This window comes from Corvus cornix, chromosome 1 (assembly GCF_000738735.6).
Source record: "Corvus cornix cornix isolate S_Up_H32 chromosome 1, ASM73873v5, whole genome shotgun sequence".
NCBI classification, from domain to species: domain Eukaryota; kingdom Metazoa; phylum Chordata; class Aves; order Passeriformes; family Corvidae; genus Corvus; species Corvus cornix.
This window is the reverse complement of record NC_046332.1, coordinates 47,875,026-47,900,332: the sequence shown is the minus strand read 5'-3', so window position 1 is coordinate 47,900,332 and position 25,307 is coordinate 47,875,026. Positions and strand designations below refer to the sequence as shown.

Genomic DNA, 25,307 nt, shown 5'->3' with positions numbered 1-25,307 from the left:
ATCTGTCTTCAAATCACTTTATCAAGGAACTCAATTTTTATGAAGTTTCATGCCCTTATTTTAAGAGAGCAAATACATCAGGGAAACTTTGAAGTTCTGATGTGCTTTTAGCAAAAGGGACTTTTTGCAGTACTTGTAATGGAGAACCAGTATTCAAGACTGAAAGGAGGTCCTTTGGGAATCCCCAGCTATGGCACCTCTCCTTGGTGTACCACACCTGTGATAAGGCCAGAATCATTACTCGGTGTTGTCTTGGGAGGACAGTGCAGCAGCTGCCAGGGCGTGCTCCCTGTGCTGTGTACAGCAGGGTGGGCAGAGGCCACATCTGAACCGCACAACTGCAGGTCCGCAGCAGCACAGCCCTTCATGTGGAGCTGCAGTACGTGCCCCAGCAGCTGTTCCTACAGGGACACAGGCCACGAGGCCTTTCCCTTGACACTCGGCACCAGCTATGCCAGACCCGGAGAGAATGAGATCTATCTCTTCCTGGCAGTGCTGGGTTAATGGTTACACTTCATGATATTAAAGGTCTTTTCCAACCTAAACGACTCTGTAATTCTAATAATGAGAGACCAGATGGTGGCTAAGAGATGTTGCTTCTACACACGCTGACAAGCCGAGAGCACACGGAAGGGGAGCAGCTATAATAAAACCTCTATGCTGTATCAGCTGAGAGCGGAGCGCACGGCAGCACGGAGGAGCAGCACGCCGCGGGCTCCTCTTCGGATAGGGACGGCCACTTCGGCCCTGTGCAGGTTGAGCTCCAGGCCAGGGTCGCGGTGCTAAACGAGGCCAGGGATGCCGCTGATCACGCAGATCCTCGTTGTGTAAGCAGCCCAACACGCCGCGGGCCCGGGGAGCGCTGAGCGGCGGCGTGCGGCGCGGTGCTGAAAATGGCCACGGTGCGGATGTGTCCCGACCCCTGGCAGCGGCCCCGGCGGGGGACAAACACCGCGGCCCCGGCGGGGGACAAACACCGCGGCGGGTGGCACCCGCGGGCACAGGGACACCGCTCCGCCGCAGCCCCGCCCGCGGGCCGAGACAGGGACACCCGGCAGAGATGGCGGCACCCAGCCTCCTCCTCTCGGCGGCCGCGGCCGGGGGGGCGGTGACGGTGCGGCGGGGACGCTCCTCCGCTGAGGGACGCGGCCACCCCCGTCCCGCCTCCCGGTGTCACGGCACTGCGGGCCGGGCCGGTGCGCAGGGCGGGCGGCGGGGACACCCCGGCGGGGCACGGCGGGGCGGGGGCGCTGCCGGGGCCGGTGCGCTCCGGGACAGCGGGGCTGGTGGAGGATCCCTCCCCGTGCATGGGGCTGCCAGAGTGCCCGCGGCCGCTTAGGTGTTTCGCTTTCACCTCGTGAGCACTTGCGGTTTGTTTTCTGGTGCAGGGTTTGAAGCCCAGACCCAGAAATGAAGAAGGTTCTGTGCGTGGAGCCCGTCATTTTCATCTACGTTTTTGCGTCTTTCCTGACGATCCCGCTGGTGGAGCAGTTCATCTACCGGCGGCTGTGGGAGCAGGAGTACAACTCCACTTTCGTGAGCGACAGCAATGTCAGTCACTGCGAGCAGAATAAGAGCAGCCCGGCTTATATCAAACAGAAGGCAAGTGGCGGGGGAGGAATAATAATTGTAAATAAACTTGCAGCCAGGAGGTGCTGCCTCAGTATAACCTCCTGTTTTATAACCTTAACCTTTAATGCTCCGGAAAGCCGTGGTTTTGTAACCTGCTCTCACTTCACTGTCTCCTCGCTCTAGTGTCATGCTGTAGGTAGTGAGAGTGCTTTAAAGACAAAGATTTGTCTGCAGGAAGATGCTGAGATAAACTCGTATTTTAGCGGGAGTTGAAAATCGCCTGAGAGAATGGGGACCAAATTAGCATTGGGCTGACATTGCAGCGAGTACAACTGGAGGCTCCTCCTCCCACGACCATTGTGCCTGTTGTGTTTGTGAGCCATCCGTTGTCTCTGTGGCTCCTACTATGCTTTGTAACCATGTGAAGTTTAGCACATGCCCTGTCGTTTTGAGGAATAAGATCTAGCTTAAAATATATGTGTTTCAGAGGAATTACAAGAATGAAGAATGGGGGAAATTAAAATAAAGATTTTTGCGGTTTTAAAACGTGGGGAAAAAATTAACTGATCTTTGCATAATCAAATACAGTTGATGGTTTGCCATTCAGAGTACTAGTCTGCCTTGTTGGAATACAAAGACGTCAAGATGTCAGGATCCCATGGTCAGTTACATTTTTAGCACTTTCCCATAGCTCAACATGCTGGATAGCTAGTTGCTGATTGGCACCTCTTCCATTGCACTTCCACTGCAGTTTTAATGCTACACTTAAGCAGAGCTAACTGTGAGCTGCCAGCAGAAGAGATGGTCATTCTCCATTTCCCTTTCCCATCTCCCGCCATGTGTTGTATCTCACAGTTCTGCAGTTACAGGTTATGGTTTGGATTTGAGTGGGGCACTGATTCAACAGAAAGCTCATCTCTTGTTTTGGGTTTTTCACTTTTTGAGTGTTAGGTTTTTTTCTGAAGCAGTACACTGTTCTGGCACGCTCAGTGGCCACATGATTGATGTGTCTAACATGGGAATAGCAGAGGGAACATATTTTCAGAAGAGGTGCAATAGAACCATACTTGTCAACAACAATTGGCACTTGAGTTGGATAAAGTGAAAGATGAAACCACTATAGGGTCAGAAAAGTAAATGATTCAGAGTATAAATTATACAGAAGTTGGGGTTACAGAAACAGTCAGCTGGCATTCCCTAACACTGCTGAAAAGGTGGTAGGTACTTTTTTGAAAATTTTTGCTCACATCCCTTATTTGGATCTCTGATGTGCTGCATATGGGCAAGACTCAATGCCTGAGCTTATCTGCCTCATTTGTCATATATAAAAGGACATTGTTAATGGTACATGCTTCCAGTGAAGGTGATCAAAGAAATAATTCAGGACTTGTAGTGTGGTGTAGGTTCTTTGTCATGTGACAGAAGCTGGTCTTAATAGAAAGAATGTGAAAGTAAAAAGGTCAATAAATTGCAGTCCAACAGTGGCTGGACTGACCCATGGAGGTAATTACCACTTACTGTCTGAGTAAAGCTTGTATGTTACTCCCACAAAGTGTTTTTTAGTATTAGCCATTTAGCATTAGCATTTGGGGCTGTGTCTGGCAATTTTCTCCAAGAACATCATACATGGTGCATACAATTCTAATTGCAGAGCCCATCAAGCAATCTATGTTACAAATACATCTTTGCATTTTGCAACCCCCTCAGATTCAACCTGATTTTCAAACTGCCATCACTTATAGTTTAGGATATAAGACTTTGTATTTCTTTTTGCAAAACACTAAAGCAGAGTGCTTAATTTCTCTAATTTCTTTTATTAGATAGCATCTCTGGTGTGATGGCAAATTCACACTTTACAGGTCGTTTGGTTACAAAGTACAGCTAATTTGAGAACATGAGTCCTTCGAGACAGCGGTTGAATAATGGCCAACAGAACTTCTTCGTTTCCCTGTCCTGCCAAATTTCCATTCCCTGCATTTCAGTGATTGACAGTAGGGCATGAGCTTTTGAACAATTACGCTCTTGTCTGGATGCCTTGCTGCATTTTTATACCACATTAGTTACCATAGCGTAAGAATTTAAATGCTCAAACACGCATTAATTTAAGTGCAAATGGGCCTCTGTGCTGAGTAATAGTCCTGTGTATGGGCCAAAGAGTAGATCCAGTGACTTCATTCCAAACCCTTTCGCAAGGAAGTGTGAAGTAGGTGTTCTGGATCTTCCAAGACCTTCCTAACTGAATTAGGTTTATAGGTGTTGTAGCTTCTGCTGTAAGGCCCTGTTTGGCATTAATGTATAAAGAACATCTCTCTTAATAGTTAATTTAGTGTAAGTCCTTATGTTCTGAGGATGAAAAAGCTTTATACTAATCTCACCTATTTCAAAGCAAAATGTAAAAGGAAATTGAAGACAAAAATCACTTGGAGCCTGCAAAAAAGGTAGAATATAATTCAAAGTGGTTAGTCTTTGCAGAATTTAGATTAATTCTTAACTACAATTTGAAAAAAAATAGTCATCTTGTATTAAAGTGAGTTCAAAGTAATCTGAATACAAGATGAAGCATTCTGATCACTGACTTGGATAATCCTTTTTTAATACCTCAGAAAGAGCTATATTATTAATCATTAAACATTATTTATCATTCCATTTATTTATTATCCAATCCATGCATTTCCCCTTGCTACTCAGTAATATTTTATCTTACGAGCCTGTCAATTTATCATGTCCTGTATATTGCTCAATCTCAGGTGCTGCACTTCTCTCTTAATTTATATCCTTGTATAAATTACTTGCTTCTTCATTTTCATTCTTTTAATTTTGAAATAGGTGATTTTATTATCCATTTCTGTCCACCATGAGTAATCTTTCAGAGTAGAGTGAATTTGCAGATTAAAACACTAGGCCTTTCTCTTCAAATATATGTAGTTCCATTGATTATTTAATGGAGTTACGTGATTTTAAAGCAGCTGAAGGTGTGACCTATCATTTTTTATATTCTTTTCCTTTGGCTTTATAAAACCATAGAGTGGGCAGTTGCATGCCTTACACTCTAAATGGATTTTTCCTGTACTTAAGTCTTTAGTCTTCTTGTCAGTAGACATCAAGATTTTTTATGCCAGCAAGTTCATGGTCACGTGTGGTATCTGGATGTGGAGCCATGTTTTTTATGTTGCACAACTTCTTCCAAAATAAGGACACCCAAGTATTTTTTTTTAATTTATTCGTTCAGTTTTACACTTCATTATGGTTTGGCAATAATATTTGTATTATGTGGTTAATGTAGGTTGAGATGATACATATTAACTTTTATTTTTAATGTAGTAGCATTTGTTTGATGCTCATCTCTTTGAACATGACGATCCTAGTAAAGTCATGTCTGCAACTGTATAGAGTTCTCTTTGTCAGCAGCAGAGGAATTAAAGATCAGAACATTTTCCATCTCAGTTTGTTCAGTCTTCATGGTTTTGACCCTTCAAGGGTGACAACAGTGCTGGCCAGTGGACAGGACGTCTTGAATCCTAAGGCAGTCAGACACCATAAGGGAAGAGAGCACTTCAGAGTGTTGAGGATCTTGAAGGCTTTCTTTGAGAACCTCAGGTTCAGTTGAATTTTCCTCTTGCAGTAAAACCTGGTATCTTGTAAGCAAATGAAGACATTAAATTAGAAACTCATGGTCTCTGTCTGTAAATAAAAATATGAATTTATAAAGCATTCAGCAGCTTTTAAAATTGCCCGAAGTACATTCCCATACGTTTTACAGGTTTTTGATCATTTTGGATGCTGCTCAGTCAGGATTATGTTAGCTACAGAGGAGATACTTGAAACATGGAGTAGAGATGGCTTGAATACAGGTTGAGAATGGTGTGGGCAGACTTGCACAGCTGTACCTGTTGCTGACTGAAGAGCATAATGCCTGCCCAAGTCAGTGTTATGCCTCAGAAAACTCCAAGAAAACTTTCAGCATGACTTTACTCTCTGCATCTGAAAGTTTAACTTAGAGAGTATAAAGGGCTTGTGTGAATAAAGTTGCTTCCTTTTTCCTTGCTGCTCTTCTGTCTGATCAGGTGGCTGTCTCTAAAGGGCTGTTGTGGCTGCTCTCTTGTCAGGTCTGCATCTGTGCATTAAAAACAAGATCTGAATTAGCTTGCTGAGTGTCCTTTAGCAGCTGGCTTCATAACAATCTTTTTTTTTTAATGAAACTTTCTTGAGTTCTTTTTTTCTGCAGCCATTCATGCTCTGTTAAATGGTTGGTTTTCAGCTACATTTTATTTTTATGCTTCTGTTAAAATGAACTCTGAAATTTTTCCCATAGTGGGTGTTTACAGTTTATTTTTTATAGTGTTAGCTGCTGTTCCTTTTGTGAATACCTGCTGTGGTGTATCTGTAGAGAAATCAATGTTTTGGACAGTTTCTGAACCCAGAGCTTTACAGTGTTTGCAAAATCAATTAATTCACATATCTCTGAGTCAGTATAATATTTAAAGTGGCATTTCACATTTTTCACTGTTATTACTGTTTGTAGAAGTAGTAGTAGTAACATTGTACAGTGGGATGTCAGAGCAAATCCTGATCTGTTTACTTGCATAATATGCTTTAGTCCATGAATTGTTTCTTGTAACCCCCTCAGTAGAATTATTTGGGAGGAAAAATTATCTCCTGTGAGGAGGAAGCATGGGGTGTGTTCCTTAATCAAAGACTGGTTTACTACTGATTTCTGGGCAGTATTAAAATTGCCCAGTGCCCTTTTGCCATACCCTGTATTGAAGGAGATACTTGCAGTTTAAGATACTTACAGTTCTTTTAAGTGCATGTTCAGAAGAATTGTCCTCTTGTCTGCATTGAAACTTCTCTGTCAACACACTAATGTGTCTTAAACACTAAGTTCTGGTTTGAAATGTAACAAGGAATGTTTGAGGAATATTGAAGATCAAATTACAAAAGCAGCAATCTGAATATGCAATTCCTTTGTATTAGTGATCACTGTAATATAATGCATTCTTATAAAGATATAGTAATGCACTGTATTTCATTATAGCCTAATATAATGCCATATAATCTTATAAAATTACATTGTATGTATTCTGTTTTATAATAGTATAATTTATGATCTATAAACATGTACAGTGATATTAATTATATTGCATACTAATAATTATGTATGTAATATTGTTACAGAATTTTTTCCCAATGTATTTTAGTATTTACAATTATTTTTATTTTCTCTTTGCAGGAAGTTCAAGAAAAAGCCTCTGTTTTTAATGTGCAGTTGGACTTAACTAGGGCCATTCCCAGCCTTTTAGTTGCCTTTGTTATTGTAGCTAATGGGGATCGCCAGGGACATAAAAGGTCTTTATTTTTGCCATCAGTGGGAGCTTTGATTTCTGGTATAAGCTTCACTGCAATATCATATTTTTCCTTGTCACTCTATGTCCTGTTTGCAGTCGCATTTATTACTGGACTGTTTGGGAGTATGGCAACTTTCCTTGGAGGAGGCTTTGCTTACATAGCAGAGGAGTGTCATGATGAGAAGCAGAAAACAACACGAATAGCTGTAGTGGATATGATTTTTGGAGTTGTATCTGGATTGGCAGGACTGTCATCTGGCTACTTTCTAAGAGGAATAGGCTTTTCATGGACATTTGTGATAGCATCTCTGCTCCATGTCATTAATATCATCTATATTGTATTTTTTCTGGAAGATACTGTAGGCATGTCTCAATTCCAGCATGAGGCACCAGTATCCTGGAAAGAACTTTTTAGGGCGACATTTTCTGGAGTGTACATGCTTTTTAAAACTGCCCCTTACAAAAAGAGAATTTTAATAATTGTGTTACTTTTTACATTTATGACTTATTTTTTTACTCTGCTGGGTGGGAGTTCACTTTTTACACTGTATGAACTGGATGAGCCGCTCTGCTGGAATGAAGTATACATTGGATATGGAGCAGCTGCATTCACTTCTGTCTCTCTGACCAGCTTTATAGGAGTTTACTTACTTTCCAAATGTCTCAAAGACATTTATATTGTCTTTATTGGGATATTTTCTTACATTGGAGGAATGATCATGGCTGCCTTTGCCAAAACTACCCTGCTCATGTTTTTAGGTGAGTTCAGAATCGGTTGTTCTGTGGTCAACAATATATATGAAAATACTGCTGTGTTATTTGTAGCAAATGCAGGTGTTGGATATTGAACATAACACCTTGAAAGGGTCATAGAGAGGTAAAATACACATGGTTGATCAGACTGATCTAGGATTTGATTAAAAGATGAACTATGTGGAGAAACGATAGAATTACTTGCTTATGATTTGGTTTTAGTGCAATAGAAATATATTTGATTTATTAATTTCCCTGTGCTTGGATAATTGTGTCTCAGTGCATATCCAGTCTGACTTTTCTGTTGCCTTTTACTATTTGGGGAACTAAGCGTTCAAAAGTATATGACTAACACATTTGCAATATATTTGTAAAATCCTGGATTTTAATTATTTCAATGTCTCATGACTGCTTTACAGTGAGAGTGCCATCTTTGTTCTGCTTTATGCCTATTCCTGTTCTCCGATCCATGCTGTCAAAAGTGGTTCTCACTGGTGAACAGGGTAAGTAGAATTTGATTTTGAACAATAAAATAATATGGTGCTTCAGAACAGAGATGTATGAAGATTACCTTTAAACAAACAGATCTGTATTGGTATTTTGAGACTGCTTTTCTTTCAAGTTCCATATAGTATGACCCTGTGTCTTGACATGAATGGCTTCTGGTTCTGAATTTAATATAAACAACATTGTGTTAAAAACTACTGCAAGTTTCAACCTTCAAACGAAATACTGCTCTTAAAGACCATGGGGAACTTGAAGCAGAAGAATGCTCAAGAATTATACAAGTCTGATTTCACAAGGGCTTCTGCATTTACAAGATTTTGACATGCAGCAAAAGATATATTTCTGTTACTTAGTCAATGTCACACCTACTAATTTAGACAGGTAAGCAGTAGGTGGTCAATCTTCAAAGCACTTGGAAACAACTGGACTTAGATCCTCAGCTATGGAGGAACCCAGCTTCATGCCTGTGGCTTCTAAACACGTCCCAAGAAATGTAACATACTACTTCTCAAAGTCCTTTCCTTATGGAACACAGAAAAAAGCATGTCAGTCCTCAAAATATGGCTATAATATCCCGTATTTTGCTTTTGGGGAGCATCTATTTTCTGGATTTTGAGAAATACCCACTTTCTATAAACATTTTCCTGAGTTGCTTTGTTTATTTTTTTAAAATATTAATCTTTGTACACTAAAAAAAGATCTCCTTGTACTAGCTGTGCTAACATACATGTTTGGTATTGCAGTTTCTTGGCATTCTTCACAGCTTTGGCTACTTGAGTAGTCTGATGCAGGAATCAGGTTCCATCCTTTTCTGCTTACCTAGTGTGATTTTGGTTATGGTCCTGTGATGACTGTGAATGCAGCTTGGGAATATGCATTCAACGAGACACTCATGGGATAGACTGCCACCCCAAAGGGTAGTTCAGTCCAAAAAATGTTGTTTGTTTCTTTTCAAAAATGAGAAGGCAATGGTTATAAGCTGAACCAGCAGTCCTGGTTGAATCAGTCTTTTCCACATATAAGAGTGAAGATTAGAGAAGGAAGAAACAAGAAAAGGAAAAGTAAGAATGAAGAAGAAAACTGGAAGGGGTAAAGGGTGGAGATATGCACAACATGGTTAGTGAGGATGAACAGGTTAAACTTCATTGTGAGAAGCAAATCCAAGAAAATAGGCATGGTAACACAATAACAGTAAAGAAAAAATAGTTTCCGTCAGCAAAATGTGTTGTTTATTTGGTTTTTTTTCATTTAAAAAAACTAGCATTTTGTAAGAGTTGCCACAGAAGACAATTTCATAGCAAAATATGATCCTCTAGTGCTTCTAACTTGCATACTTGGAAAAATACTGTCAGCAGATGTATCTTTTGAACCATATTTAAAACCTTTAGTACTTTGAAGAGTTTTTGTTTTATTTTGTTTTGTTTGTAACTCACCCATTTACTTTTGGCAGGTGCTGTGTTTGCTTGTATTGCCTGTTTAGAAGCTGTGACCGGCACTATCTCACTTTCAGTTTTTAATATTCTCTATGCAACTACTGTTGCATGGTTTTCAGGCTTTAGCTTCCTCCTATCTGCAGGCCTTTGTCTAATTCCACTGTCTGTCCTGTGGTAAGTATGGATGAGGAGGGTTCTTCGACTGCCTTTGCCAGTGATTTCTATTTTGATGTGAACTGAAGCTGAATGGTTTAGTGTGGTAGTTCTCAAACTTTCCTGTCTGCTAGTGTGCTGTAGTGGCTCTAGTTTCACACCTTTTCCGTGATCCAGCTACCTTCCAACAGCTCTGTGCTGTGAATTTCCCCCAAATTGAAGTCTATCCTGAATGTACTGCCAGTGGGATACACCACAGCCTTGAGTGCACGTGTGCCTTTCCTTGGTTTGAGACCTTTACATGGTCTTTCTTACAGGAAAGCCTTTCCCACAGATCACATGAAAGGCATAAGCTTAATTTTGCAATCTGAGCTCTTCTAGATGCTAATGAGGGTTATAAACATGACCAGTCACCCACTGGGTTTAATCGAAAGCTATATATCCTGGTCTTTGGTCATGGGTACCTTGTGATCCAGTGCCATTAAAATCTGTCAAAGATTTTAAAGCCCAAAAGAATAAACCTCTAAACATGTTTAAAAAATAGGCCTCTATAGCAGTTGTTTCTAATCATAATCTATTGACTCTCTAGTAATACTGACAGGGAAGTATCATTCACGAGTACTCATAAAGTAAAGGTCACTTTACATTATTTCTAGTATAAATATTACTTTTTAGGATGCTGAAAAAAAATCAAAATGACAGAAGAATTGCTTTTCATTAGCTAGATTTACAGGTGGGGGAAAGATGTTTTTCTTAAGAGGGTGGCATTCTGGCTGGAGACTTGTATATTTTTTCCTAATACTTAGACTTCACCTCAGCCGCCTTTTATCTCTGCATCAGCTGCATTTTAAGATTTAAATAGGCAGTGAGAATGCTGTAGATTTAGAACATTTCACATAATTTCAAATCTATTCCTGCTTCATTATAATGCTTTACACAGTCTTTACAGAGAAGCTACACTAATGGTAATGATGGTATCAGGTAGTGATGGGTCTTAGACCTGAGGGAATTGAAGCAAAAGGGTCTTGCGTGTGTGAGTAGAGTACTTTCCAGTAAAGTAATAAAATAATTGAGAAATTCAGTTATATTAACAAAGGCACAGTAAGTACTTGTTCTATTAAATATTATCTTTAGTTTAGTTCCGTGTCGTAAGGTAGAGAAAGTTTCTGTTAAGAAAGCAAACTACTGCAGAAAAGGTAACAGATATTTACCATCAATTAGTCCATCTTGCAATCAGTATTGTAGTACATCATCGCCATAAATATTTGAAAGTTATTTTTCTTTACCTTCTGTCATTAGTTCCAGATATCTGACCCTTTGAATACCCTCTCTTTGCACCTTTCTTTTTAGCATGTCATGCGGTGTTACAGATGGAGAGCAGAAAGGGTAGTTGTTCCAGTCTGTAAGAGGCAGAGTGGTTTAGTACTGTTCTCAAAGGTAGCAGTAATGATATTGTCTGATTTGTGTAATTAGGGCAAGTAGTGTCATTGCTTTTGTTTACTAAGACACATCAACAGCTTGGTGCCACAGAGCATGGCTGTAGAGTGCTATCCAATATGTTTGTTGGTGCTGAATCAGCATGCTGTACTGAACTATCTCAGCTAAAGATACCTGTCCTATCTTTGTCTTACAGCTGGCTTCTGTGCACAAGCTGGAATGGGGAGGACTTGGCTCTGCTGGTACCTGAAGAAGTATCCAGCATAGAGAGTGCTGATAGTTGAACAAAGGATCCACACACCTGGGATTTCTAATCTGACACGCAGTGGCAGAGATCGTTATGTCACACAGAAACCACAGAGATAACACAACACAATCTCCAAGTGCCCTGCAGCAATAAGCACTAAATTGGTACCACTCAATACCCAGATTCTTTTTAGCACTTGACTAAAGCTAGCTCTTAACTATGCAAATAGGCTGGCAATTGAGATTAATGTTGCTTCAGCATGAAGGAAAAAATAAGGTAGGATGGTACTCTTTCCACTTACCCTTTCTCAAGTTTGAGAATGTCAGCTGTGGGTTGTGATACATCTTGTATCACTCTAATTTGGGTGACAGAGATAAGCCTATCAACTCAGAGGACGCTAGCAGTTCTGCTGGAGTCATTGGAGCTTGTGCCAGCTGAGGATGTGGTCCACTGTGTACATCTTGAAAGGCCTGTCTTAACAGTGAAGCCCCTACACTGTCTAAAATTAGTAAACTAAAAAATAGGTTTTTTCAGAAAGCAAGCAAACTGGATGCAGTACTTACACCTGCTGTAAGTACACTTACTGTTCTGCAGCTAGCAGAGTGTTTGTGTAAGTTTAACATATGATGTGTGGACCTTGCCTGTGACTTAGTTCTTGAAATGGATTTTCACACAGAACTGTCAGGAACACACTGCACACTTGCAGAGTGTGAAGTTCAGCCTAAACTACATTTTGCAGAGGCCATATTGCACATTTATCATTTTCCATATCTTAAGGACTGCTTACAGACGTCTTTTTGTCCCAGAGATAGTTCTTGTTTTCTAGTGAAGTTGGTACTTGGCTTAAATGTTTCTTTTAGTGAAAAGCTGTGATAGCATTTCTTACCAATAGATCTTTATTTTTTAACAACCCTGAAATGAGGTGACAAAATCAGAATCATGAATCTAATCATCTTGCAATGAATGCAGCATAATTTATGAGCACTTCAAAAGCACTTCTAATCTTCAAAGCACTTTACAAATGCTATTCAAAACGTCCTTCCATAATAGATACTATCCTCCCTGTTGCAGAGAGAAATTAACAGAGAGGACAAGTGACATGCCCAGAGCCCCAGTGCAAACTGGTGAGAGTGGCAAACCTAGGAATCAGTTTCAGCACTGACTCCTCACATTTTCCCTTAAGATCTTTAAGTAGAAATTATCCTGAGTATTAGGTTCTGGAATGCACAGCACAGCAGAAGTGTGAACACCATGCTAAGGACCACTCCCATCTGTTGATTTTTTTAGGAGTTTGACAGCCAATACTGTTCTGATCTCTCAAAGCTGTGTGTGACTCTTGTCCCCCAAAAGAGAGAGGTAGAGAAAGCAAAACAGTGTAAACTGGTTGCCATTTAGAGAATGAAAACTCTACAAAAGCAACTACAATGACCTCACATGCACACAGCGTAGGATAAAAATGCAGCACATAGCATGTGCTGTATAATTGATGAGCTGTTTACAGCCACTGATATCCCATCCTATTAACGGAGTACTCCTGCAGAACTCCTCAGTGGTACTCCACCAAGAATAGTAATACCAAATCATGATGATACTATTGTAGATCGTTTGTAAAGGAATGATTGCATTGTTTCCAAGTTATGTATCATGATCACAGAGAAGCCTGGAAGAAGGTTCAAATAAATTAAAGGAGAGCTTACTCTATTCAGGAGACCACTGTCTACTCATCACAGGTGAAAACAGGGCCATTTATCCAGGCCAGAGGGAACATGCTAACACCTCTAGCTGGCTCTTAAACTCCTGACATGAGCCAGAAAATAAAACTGCTTACTGCCTTTGAGGTGGCCAATTTACTGCCAACTTGTTGGAAACATGAGCTGAATTCTACAGTAACCAGTGGGTCCAAAACATAATGAGTACTTGTAAAGAGATTAAGAAAACACTGATGTAAAGGATTTCAGCACAAACACGACATTGTCTTCCTTGCCTCTTCATTATGCAGTTACGTAAGGCTTTATGAAATTAACTATTTCATGCAAAACTGCCTGGAAATAAAAACACAAATGCAGAAGGGGTGTGTACCTTCACTTTCTCCTTCAGTGCACACCTCTTCTAGCACTCGGAAGCTCACATCAAAGCAAGCCAGTTCCACAGTGGTGGTGTGTCAGTCCAACTGAGGACAAGCACGTACAGTTCAGGAATGGCTTTGTTATGATTTGATTTTACTGTACAAAGTACATGCTGTTTGCAAAGTGCTTCTGGTAGATGGAGCATTTAGAACTGGCTATAAATTTAGGTCAAAACACATGGAGGATATGGACTGTATTTTTAAAATGTCTAGCACAGTGCAAGCTGAGCAACCAATTACTAATATGCTTCAGACTATTAAAGCAAAATCTTCTAAGTTTATAATAATTTCTTTATTTGTGTATAAATACAAATTATTTTGACATAATAATAAAATTTGGTTTTTTAAACTCTGTTGCATGTGTAGTTCTTGCACTTTTAAATTTTGTTTTGACAAATGGCCAATGGCAGGACTCATAGAGGATTGTTGGTGTAAACAGTCAGGAGCAGCACTATCCTATCATCTATTTTTTATGGTCATAACAAATGAACAGCAGAGCAGGAAGATGTGCTTTGGCTTCCCTCCTGCACCTGGGGAGAGGAAAGAATACTGCCCATAACATCAGACCAAGAGGAGGTGGGGAGTTGCAGAGTAGGGATAGCACTGGCACCTGCAAGAAGTCATGGTAGGGGCTTGTGTTGCACCTGCCAGACCACCAGAGCTGGAAGTGCCTTCCTCCTCTTACCCTGGCCAGATCTGTCCTAGCTCCACTGCCCATCACACCCCACTTGGCTGCCTCTGTGGGTTACTGTGTGCAGCAGTATTTACAGAATGAGGCTTGTACAGAATGGGAAGAATAGGCTGGGGCAGGAGGGCCGGTCCACAGTCCAACCACCTGCAGCACTGAGAAAGTGTAACCCTTCCTTTTTACCTCAAAAGCTTTTTGCCTCAGTCCTGCTTGACTCACATTTCTCTACGAGCAGCATCAATTCTTGCATGGGCCTCTTACACATACTGTTTACTTTCCAGCCTGGCTAACCCCTAGGATTAGCTTCCTTACAGACACAATGAACAATGCAACTTCCTGGCTCTGAACAGGGCTTGATCTTACCCATGATTATTAAAAAGTATACTAATCATTGAACAAAACTACCTAGAAATTGCATGCAGCCTCCTAATCTGCTTCTGGTTTTACACTGCACTAATGAGAAACTCTAGTAAATTACTTGTCTTGATGTAGTTTTGCTCAGATGGAACAGCATCCAACTTTGAACCAACACTAGAAAAGGCCAACCAACTCAGTACACTGAAGTGGGGAGCTATAAGGTACCAGTAACTGTGTACAATTGTTGGATGGCTCCCTGTTTTCTTGAACAGTGCTGGTAAGATGGCAGACCTCCGAAAAATCCATGCCAGCACCTTTAGCTTGTCCTAGATCTGGCAATGTAATCCCTCAGCTTTTCTGGCCTGAGCCTTGAGCAATACAAAGCCTACTGAACCCCAAGCTTGCTTTATAACAACAGTTTAGTTTTGCTTTACACAAAACTGCAGAGGAACTTGTCAATTATAAAACAGCAGCCAATTCTGATACTTAATAAAGTATCAGAAGGACAAGGACAGCTGTAGAAAACAAAAATGTGAGTAGGTCTATGCTTACATGTTCAATTTATTGGTCCTATGTTTAACCTCCCTAAGGAAAAAAACCCCAACAAATTAAACAGCTTGTACTGCATAGCACAAGCCTCTAATCTCTACAAGTCTCAAGTGAAAGACAAATTCAGAAGCTTGACTTATTAAATGAAACAAGTTTATATATAAAACCAAATAAAACCACCACTGAAGTAAGTCGTACTATCATCTTAATGTTTCCAAAATGCTGCAACATTTTGCACATAAAAGCACTATAAAATTAACAGGACAGAAACTAGAGGCTTTGGCCCACATGGATAGGGGATTTGTAGTAGCTATAAGCCCACTGAAAAGCAGAAGAGATGTTTGCAGCTGTGGTAAGAGGTTTATAGCAACATTCCTCCTAAAATTATCTACAAAACAATACTAATTACATTTAACCAAGTCATTAAAACCCGCTGAATAAAGATAGTTCCTGTTTTAGAAATACTGTTTCAAGTTCTTCATATCTGACAACAGATAACATTTTTTGAACCACAGACTTTTTTCCCAATAAACCACATTGTATTAGCTGCCTTGTAGGATTGATATAACATATACAAATGTATGACACCAGAAATAGTTGTTACAACCCTGAATTTAAAAAATAAAGACACTCAAGCACACAAAACCCCTTCCAGTGGTCTGCTCCTTTAAAATGCGTATTTAAGTATAAATCTCTCATTCTTCCTTAATTAAGATCTGATTTTTGTAAACCCACAAATAATTATTTCTGTATGTGTACCACCGTATCTTCATGTTCTTACTGCAGCAGCTTTATTAGGTACTTTCATAATTCTGCATTCTTTCTGAATACTAAAATACCTAGACCTGGGAGCGCTCTTTTGGATTATGTTCACAAACAGATTTTAAAACATCTCTTTAAACCCCAAGTGGAACTTGCTTCCACTTTCAGAAACCAAAATACCCTCTCAGAGACACATTAAGCCCATTCTTACAGCAGTATTTCCAATGCTACACAAAAGCTTAAGGGCTCACTCATAAACAGCTGTCAACAGAGGGATACAACGTATGTAGCAGGACACCACTGGCAATGCCAAAGTTGAAGACCTTTAAAGATATTGCAATAAAAAGGGACAACACTGTGTCATGGATAAGAGATTCTTGATTTAGGATTAAATATATTTTGGAACGCAACAGCATTTATAGCAAACTTTTTTTCAATAGTTTAAAAAGTGTATGGAAATTTTCATGAACAAAGAGTTACACAACGGAAAATACCTTCCTCTTCCTCCATTAAATGCATTTACCACAGTAGTCAGTTTTAAAATGCGTGGGTATTTTTGAATTTCTTGCATACATACTTAGAATTTCCATATTTAAGAAGCTATAGTCCTGAGCAGTTCATGAAAAGGCATTATTTAAACTACCTAGTTACAGGACATTTGTATGATTGATAACAAGCACAGAACAATTTATAGACTTTAAACATTTAATGTGCCTTTTCATTAGGGAAGGCAAGTGATAACTAGGCCTGCTTAACACTGTGAGTGTCAATTTAGTACCATGTACTTCAATCTGCACTAGAAAGACACACACAAAACATTTTTGTGAAGTGTATTTTGTTACAATAAACCGAGCTTGTGCTCCATCATCATGTGTGGTTCTCCCATAACCTCACTCTGGGAAGGATCTGGAAAAAGAAAAGTTGACAGTATGAGGCCTTTACCAAGCTACAAAGACCAACAACAATTAATGACGGTGAACATTTTTTTTCATTATAGTGCTTAGTGCAACAGTTACTTGATTGATTTTTGACAGTGTTACAGAGTGTAGATCTGTAACTCAGAAGTCTCTATCCAAAGCACTGATCAGAGAACAAACACATACATTGTGGAACAGCTTGTCATAAGGACACACACATTTCAAGTAAAACCAACCAGTTTTACGTAAGCACATACTCCTACTGCCTGAATCTCAAAGGGATTACACTACAAATTTAGTGTTTGAGAAAACTCAAGTCGGACTGAACGTTTTTTCCATTGTTGGCCTACACCTCTTTCCAATACAACTTCCCTGCACCATAGGACCTCACAGTTTTCCCTTCTGTTAGCTGGGACATACTCCTGGTTTCTCTTCTCCACCCAACTGCCTAGTTTCACAGAAATTCTACATCTGTAAGTCTCTCTGAGATTTCCTCCATTCTGTACAGTATAATTGACATTAGCCACTGTACTCAAAGGCTACCAAGGAATGTGCAGAAGACACAAGAGAGACCAATACTGACAGTATGAATTTCTTTTCCATACAAAAAAATTTAAAAAAAACCAACCAACCAAACAAACAAAGAAAATGAAGAAAGAAACCCAGGGCCAGAACACAGGTTGTGACTGGGAGAAGTACTTCTTTATGGGTATATCAATCATGTTTTCCTTCCATAAATAAGACATATTAATGCCTCAGATTCCTCCAGAGACAACAAAAATATCTAATCCACTTCCACCTGATAAATATAGCCTTCTCAAAAACACTTGTGACCCACTCACTCCTCAGCACTCCATAAAAAACTAACAGCTTGTTGTGAGCAACGGTAAATAACCAAATTTCTACAAATTATGTTCAGCATTGCTCTACCCCCATAGAACCACAAAAGCCCAAGATTCCTTCCCTTGGTCCCTGCATACCCATCTCAGAAAATAACCCCAGATTTACACCATGTCTCTAGATTCAGATTTGTTCCTCCATTATTTCCAGCTTTGTATCTCCCCACCTATTTCCATTCTCCAATCCCACTTCCATGATACTCTCTGCCTCCAAGTCCTAACTACAGCTAGAAATATTTTGCTCAAAAGCCGTTTTTCCAGGTTTATTCTATTCCACCCATACTAAAAGTCAGCAGACCACTGCACAAGTGCAGCCTGTTCAGCTCATTTGAGGAAGCCTTTCCCCTGCTGAGTGTCTGTTTAATTAGTTCTGTATCTCTTCTCTAACACCTCTTCTTAATTACAGAACTTAAAAAATTTTGCAACCTCTGCTTGTCAAAATCTGCACAAGTACTTCAAAAGTTTCTGAGGAAAGAGCATGTATAATCTACTCCTTTAGGAACCCAGCCTACAAGCAAATACTGTCTTGCTCAGTATTTCAGAGTAATTGCCACATAACTTACAGCTGAACCACATTTATTTCTCCTTCCCCAGTGCTTCTTTGCTTTTAGGATTTAATTTTGTTCTTTGTATTTTGGGAGTTTAATTCTCTTGTTCAGTAGAGGCGAAGAACTTCACAGCTCCCAAATTTTACCTTTAATTGTTTCCATAACACTAAAGCCAGAATGTATTTACCATTAAGGATATCCTCAAAACCAATGCATTCATCATTTCCCCTCAAAATATCCATTGCCATGTTTGAGCTGTGAAGAAATGGGAGACGCTGGACCTGTAAAAAGAGTTCAAGCAAGAGTTCAAGTTTCTGCGAGTCTGAAATTGAAAGGGTTCATATTTGGATTTCTCAGTCTGGGAAAAGTCAACAGGCAGAAAAAACAACACTGAAATAAGAGAACTACTGGCACACAAAGACACACAAATACCATCTTCCTTTGGTTATCTAATTGAAAAGAATACCCTTCAAATAGATTTTTAGCTTTCACTGTGGTGTAGCTACTACAGCAAATACTACACTTCAAAAAAATAAAGAAGTACTTACTTTCTCCTCTGTAAAGCTCCTCTCACATAAAGCTGAGGAGCTTCACTGCAAACCTCCACACCCTGAGGTCAGTACTGGGCGATTGATGTATACTGCAGAGTATGGAAACTACATTCTAAGCCTCCGACATCTCTGACACAAGTCAGGAATACAAGTGAAAGAGCTATATTGACTTTCACATTCAAATATAATCCCCCTTTTAACTAATCTAAATCATAATTATGTCTCTGATCTCAACCAATTCTTAAGCTTCAAGTCCAGTCCCAGTTACTTTCAACACTCCTCTGTACCCTTCACCCACAGTATTTCCAAAAAATTTTCAAGTGGCCCACACAGAATTCAGAGCATAAATATTCTGAGAATGCATTCAACGCTACAAGAGATACTTCTGTTAAACCACAAGAAAACTTGTATATCCAACACGAATCTGGTAGTGAAAAACCTTCTGATCACCATATTTCTCCCACCCATCTCCCAAAACCACTTCTGGAAGACCCACTAACAGGATATCCTCACCTCCCTCCCTCTCTGCAATGTGCTAATGTACATTAGGAAGAAGATTCCTCAAGACAGCACAGCTGAGACCAAGGGATGTTTTCGTAAGTCACATCCTGACTTTTACATCTTCAGGACCAGTAACTTCTGCGAAGCTTAATGCAGCTCACTATGGTTTAGTAGCACCTGATCACTCAAAGGGAGTACAAAATTGCTCTAACTCACTTGGAAAAGCTACTCTTAGTAGCTTGACTACTTTCAAGAAGACAAAAAAGTTTACTAGGACCAATGAGTTTTCTATGTTTCCCTTTCTCCAGCTACCCTCAATCCTAAGAGAAAAGAAGAAAAAGGAGACAGACTGAGCTTCTCAATTAAGAGTTAAAACCTTTGAACTTAACTCCCTGTAGACCTCCCTTGATCTTACAAGAAAGGCTGCGGAACAATAAGCACATAGCAAATTCTCTGTTTCAGGTTTCACATTACCTCTGTATCTACTCCCAAATCACTACCTGCTTCAGACCCCTAAGTCTCTTTTCCCTACAGGTGCAGAGATTCCTTCCCATGAAGGTCATACATTCTGCAGAGGAAAGTATTAATTTTAGGAATCAAGACTCAATTCCTCCTGCTTTTCTCTGAAGGCTTACAGGAAGCTAGTTCAGAGACTACAGCAGTTACCACTTCATCAAATAACTAATAAAACAACAGCAGCTAAAAGGCTTTAGCATATTGACTGTTCTAAAAATTAATAACTGCACTGTTTGGTTCACTGTTTTTAACAGCAGTTTCTTAATAGTGAATTAACTTCTTTTGGAAACATAAGTTTTCTCAACATCTCAACAAAGAAAGATGTGCCTCTGACAGCATGTTCCAAAATAAACATTTTTTCAAATGGCTTAAGTTACACCAGTTGGATAAAAATACCTACCTGTTTCACTGCTCTGAATTCCATCTGCAGCTTTAAAGGTGCATGGATTCCTTGAACATTTCTCAGTCTGGCAAAGTTGGTTTTATCTTGATTTAACTGGAACTGCCACAAACAATATTGGTTTTTATTTTAGAAAAAGTTGCTTTCAAGTACAGCCATAGAAGAAATTTGTGACATCCTACTTAAAATAACCTACTTACTAAATTTGTATGTAAAAATTCATTAATACTATCAAAAATGTCTCAAGTGTAGAGGAAAGAAAGTGCTCCAGTAAGATTTGTTCTATGAAGCTGTAATTGGTTTTTGCTGGATTTTATTCCAAATTAATAGCAGCAATTTTATTTTGCTATTTTTTATAATCAGGACATGTAACACCACCAAGTGGTATAGTTTTGCACTACTTTACTACAATATTGTCTGGATGAACAGGAAGCTAAGTCCAGTTTAAAGATCACAAAAGCCAATTTGATGTCACTGCTAGTCATCAAAAACTATTTGAAAACACTTGATATACTTCTTTTCTGATCAAGCAGGAAAACAGAGCACCACTTACACTCCTTATGATTGTGAAAAGCAAATGAAAACTCATTTTTACCAAATGCTCTCAAAGTGATCAGTAAGTCAAATAAAATCTATTTAGTAGAGGCTTTTTAAAGAATAAGTGGTCACTCATGCATACTGGAGTACAAAGTAGTAAGTTATACTTAATATCAAACCTAAGCATAAATAATCAAAAAAATACAAACCTCTAATTTTAAAATCTGTACTCCACCACCATGACAAAAGACTCTTAGTATGAGAACATCAACCCATTTATGAGAAGCGATCTCAAAAACCAACAGGAAAATACAAGCCAAAGGCATAACAAGCATTTTCTTCGTAACAACTGTACTGAAAGCTCTTCAAAAGTTAGCAGAAAATACTATTTATATGCCTCATCCTAACCGTATAATTCTGGTTACATTATTTTTCCGTTTCTTTTATTTTATAGAGATAAGGATTTTTGGATAGCAGAAACATTTGGTTTCTACCAATGCTACTTGGAATAACCTTTTTAACATTTTTAGCAGTAAAAACAACCATAACTATCTCAGGCTAAGCTACGTCTTTTCCCATTCAAATATACATGAAAATAATTCTTAAACTGGCCTTAAACTTACGGAAAATTTAACCACATGTGGGAGAAACAATTTAGAAGATTCACATACTTCTTAGGGGATAATGTGGCCTGTTTTATTTCTGTGCCTTTTTGTCTCTTCAGCATCTTTTAATTACACAGGTTTTATATAGCAAAAGAGACTTATCAGAGTTTATAAAGAGTTAAAACTAAGTTACAGCAATCAGTTAAAAAAAATCAATTGACAAATAGCTCTGAAACATTTATAGTATATATAAATAAGCTCATGAAGTTGGTGTCACAATAACATCATCCTGTTAATGCAAGGCAACACTAACACTGGCTAAAATTAAAACATATTAGACATGACAGTCAGACCTTGTCACGATGCTTAACCTAGCACTTTGGAACATTCTATCAAAATAATGTCTTTGCTTCAGGATAGTTTGATACATCGTATCTTCTGTGCTGACAAAACAGGCACCACAGACATTCAGTTCAACCACCAAGTCCGGTCTCCTTCTACCTTTGACAGACCACTTCAGAATGTCCACAAGTGATGACTGAGCCAGACCAGATTGCAAACACTTAACGGCAAACTGCAGGTGTAAAATGTGTAGATGGGATCAAGCAATTTATTGAAAAATAAATTTTCACAGGTTGTGTTCACAGGCTGAAAGTCTGAGAATAAAGATACATGGTAAATCTACAGACAAAATTGGAGGATCTGCCTTCCAGAGGTGACAGGTATGCCCCTGGCCTACCTATGGGTAGGTAGCATACACACTTTTAGATGACTAAACCTGACCACACACAAGTCCCTACTTGGAAGGCTGCTTATGCACTTGAACTGGAGAGATATAAAGTAAGAGATTAACAACATAGAGATTTGTCAACTATTGTTGAACATCTTCATTCTCTTAAGACCCTGCTCATTATTTGTTACTGCACAAAGCAGTCCAGATAACCACATTGTTAATTTACACTTTGTAATTAGTTAACTGTGAAGATGGCTACATTTGATGTTAAACTTACATTCTTTTCTGTCAGCTCCAGTGGGTGGCTGGGCAACAATTCATTTTTCACACTTGTAAAGCTAGAAGAATAAGTAGAAAAGACATTAACTTCAAATTAATTGGGATATAGTTTTTTAAATTGCATTTCAATTTAAAAATTGTATCTGAGATACAAACACCAGCCCACAGAGAGACACAAGTAGCAAAGTCTGAACCACAGAAAAAAAAGATTAATAGTGAAGCAGCAAGTAAAACCTCTAACTACAGCACTACCAGAAGAAAGTTTCAGACATCCTTTATGCTTGACAAAATAGAATGTGTTTTTCTTTCGTGATTCCTTTCAGAAAGAGATGAAAATATTAATAAATGAAAACATTACATGTTTAATTATGCCCAAGCTACACTGTATCGTATTTTGAAGTCTCCAAGCTTTCGCAATGGAATACTGTACATACCTTCCCCCCCTAATGCCAGCTGTATGGCATTTTAAATTCCATGAACTTATTTTGGATTCACTACCCAAGACAGAGACCTAAGTTTTGAACTCAGGTAAAAATGGCAAACTCCAAACTATTTTTATTATATTACTTTTGAGTTTTGTCCCAATGCTAAAATTAACCATTTCCCACACTGTTATGACACACTTACATAAACGTATATTAAAACTATCAGATGTTTCACAATTATCAATACTTTGCTGTTTCTTTTCCGAAGAACAGTAAAAGAGGTAAAAGCCTGTTTGTAACACACCCTCCAAGAAACTTCTGTAAAAAGCCAACCTTTAGCATATACCGAAGTTCAACACTGTCTGTGACACAATTCAGCAAGCAAAAGTAAAGCGTACCCTCTGCGCAGAAGATCATGACCTTCAAATAGCCCTGAGGCTGCAACGTCTGTAAATGAGATACTATCCTTCAACAGAGAAGCAGTGCCTCTGGAATTCTGGAACAAAAAGAAAAAAAAAAAAGAAAAAAAGACGGGAGGATTACTTCAACAGAACCAGGCCACTTTTGTATGGGCCACCAGGCCAGGCAAAGGAAAGGAAGTGCTCAAAGTCTCCTTAAAGTACTCCTGGACAAGCCCTAGACTTTAGGAGTTTCTTTAAAATAGAGACGAGACAAAAACACAAACAAACACCCCAAAACATAAACCCCACACTAATATAGAATTCTTTCAGAGAGTCTGACTAAAACTAAAGGTACTGACAACATTTTTGGATCTCGTTGACCCAGATCAAGTTAAACTCACACTATACCCCCTGTTTGTTCCCACCCTGGTCTACAGGGATGGAAAGGAAAGAGGCAAGTCCTGACAGCTGACAGGACAGAAAGGAGCATTCTTTCATTTACTGCAATACTGACACAATTAAGTGTCGAATTTAGCCATGGTTTGAGGCTGCCATAAGGAGGAGAAGGTGTATTCAAGCAGTCTAGTATGCCAGTTAACTGAAAGAACAAAGGAAAATAATAACTTGTAGTGGATCACCAGAAATCCACAGACTTACTAAGTACTATTTACTAGTAAACTAGGCCACTAATTTCACTCTAACCTAACCGATTTTACTGAAGTGATTTTAGGATTGCTCATAAAAATTGCTCCACCAGTAGGGCAATGTCTAATAAACAGCAGAAGGTGACAGGAATAATCTCTGGAAGGTGACAGTGACGAGCATTTCAGTGCAAGGGTTTCTTCCAGCAGCACTGTCAGATCCAACAGAAAGCTCATGCTTACAGTTAAGATCTTTTGTACCAACATGTGAGCTTTCAGTAACATAAGAGCTATAAGACAGCCCTCCTGTAGTTACATGCGTATAAAGCATCTACCAGTTTACACACTCAGAACTGACCAGACCCTTTTGAGACTGCTGTAAATGAAAGGATTAAAGAGATACGATACCTGGGGGACGTGACAAGAGGGAAGATCAAAGTTAAAGTCACGGAGAAAACCACGGAACACTCCCCAAAAGCAGCACTCTCGAGTCACACCAGTGCCCGGCCCGTCTGAGGCGGTCCCAGCACCGCTGCCCACCGCGGAGGGCTGAGGCGTGACCTCCCTCCCGGAGAGCTGCGCCGCACGAAGCCACAGGCTGCGGGAGGCTGGGCTCCCTGTCCCGCCCCGCTCCCAGGGAAGGGCTTTAACCACAGCCGCCACGCACCCTTCGCGCCCATGAGGAAGCCCGCCATGGCCGCACCGGACCCCCGTGACTCAGCACGGTCCCGCCGCCCCCGGGGACACCGAGAGGGTGAGGGGAGGGGGGGGCTAGCAGAGGTGGCGGGGTGGGAGGCCTAGTCCGAGCCAGTCCGGCGCAAGGACACCCCTGCCCGCCCGCCCAGCTCCGCCGCCGCCCGCACTCACCATCTTGAGCCCCCACCGCGCGCAGCCACTTCCGCCGCCGCCGCCCGCTCACTTCCGCCCCTCCCCGCCCCGCGTCAGCCGTGAGGGGGCGGGGCCGCGCTGGGGACGGGAGCGGGTGCGCTGAGGGGGCGGGGGCTGATGGCGGCTGCCCCTCCCCGCCCTCAGGGGCGGTGTGAGAGGTGAGGGGGTCGTGTCCCGGCCTGTCCCTTCCTTGGCCGTGGCTTCCGTGCTCGCAGGGCTGTTTCTTGTAGGCCGAACGCAGCGTTCACAGAAGCACAGAATCGGTTAGGTTGGAAAAGACCTATGAGAGCAGCGAGTCCAACCTATGACCAAACACTGCCATGCCAACGGCATCATGGTACTGAGTGCCACATCCGGTCCTTCCTTAGGCACTTCCAGAGACGGTGACTCCACCACCTCCCTCGGCAGCCCATTCCAATGTTAAATCACCCTTTCTGTGAAGAAATGCTTCCTCATGTCCAACCTGAACCTCTCCTGACAAAACTTGAGACGATTTCCTCTTGTCCTGTCTCTTGTTATCTGGGAGAAGAGGCCAACC

At 40.3% G+C, this 25,307-nt stretch overlaps 2 protein-coding genes and 1 long non-coding RNA gene across 6 annotated transcripts; 1 reads left to right on the top strand and 2 right to left on the bottom strand.

Annotated features, from left to right (window-relative positions):
* Window positions 1–735: 735 nt before the first annotated feature.
* On the top strand, window positions 736–13,921 carry SLC46A3 (solute carrier family 46 member 3). 4 transcript variants are annotated; one of them, XM_010400277.4, is made up of 6 exons: window positions 736–827; window positions 1,389–1,602; window positions 6,803–7,676; window positions 8,090–8,173; window positions 9,628–9,784; window positions 11,397–11,512. In XM_010400277.4, the coding sequence occupies exons 2-6, from the start codon at window positions 1,411–1,413 to the stop codon at window positions 11,482–11,484; spliced, it is 1,395 nt and encodes a 464-aa protein (XP_010398579.1). In that variant the 5' UTR covers window positions 736–827; window positions 1,389–1,410; the 3' UTR covers window positions 11,485–11,512. The 4 variants fall into 4 exon arrangements, with proteins under 4 accessions (XP_010398579.1, XP_019141892.1, XP_010398580.1 ...); XM_019286347.2 differs by lacking the exon at window positions 736–827 and adding an exon at window positions 854–902; XM_010400278.4 differs by lacking the exon at window positions 736–827 and adding an exon at window positions 1,106–1,196.
* Window positions 4,776–6,809, bottom strand: LOC109144723. The gene is made up of 2 exons (XR_002045638.3): window positions 5,460–6,809; window positions 4,776–5,207 (listed from the first exon to the last, which is right to left on the bottom strand). It is a non-coding gene; the product is annotated as an uncharacterized LOC109144723 (long non-coding RNA).
* Window positions 13,922–15,297: 1,376 nt separating the features above from the next.
* Window positions 15,298–24,828, bottom strand: LOC104689988 (proteasome maturation protein). The gene is made up of 6 exons (XM_039565853.1): window positions 24,749–24,828; window positions 23,238–23,335; window positions 22,413–22,473; window positions 20,261–20,362; window positions 18,480–18,573; window positions 15,298–16,834 (listed from the first exon to the last, which is right to left on the bottom strand). The coding sequence occupies exons 1-6, from the start codon at window positions 24,749–24,751 to the stop codon at window positions 16,767–16,769; spliced, it is 426 nt and encodes a 141-aa protein (XP_039421787.1). The 5' UTR covers window positions 24,752–24,828; the 3' UTR covers window positions 15,298–16,766.
* Between the last annotated feature and the right edge of the window lie 479 nt (window positions 24,829–25,307).

Bases quoted from the DNA above. Each gene is read 5' to 3' on its own strand.
- SLC46A3 (XM_010400276.3), top strand. From the start codon at position 1,411: ATGAAGAAGGTTCTGTGCGTGGAGCCCGTCATTTTCATCTACGTTTTT. The intron at 1,603-6,802 runs GCAAGTGGCGGG...TTCTCTTTGCAG, and splicing joins CGGCTTATATCAAACAGAAG to GAAGTTCAAGAAAAAGCCTC. The intron at 8,174-9,627 runs GTAAGTAGAATT...TACTTTTGGCAG, and splicing joins GGTTCTCACTGGTGAACAGG to GTGCTGTGTTTGCTTGTATT.
- LOC104689988 (XM_039565853.1), bottom strand. The intron at 20,363-22,412 runs GTAAGTTTAACA...TGTTTGTGGCAG, and splicing joins TGGAGCTGACAGAAAAGAAT to TTCCAGTTAAATCAAGATAA. The intron at 18,574-20,260 runs GTAGGTATTTTT...CTCTTTTTACAG, and splicing joins AATTCAGAGCAGTGAAACAG to GTCCAGCGTCTCCCATTTCT.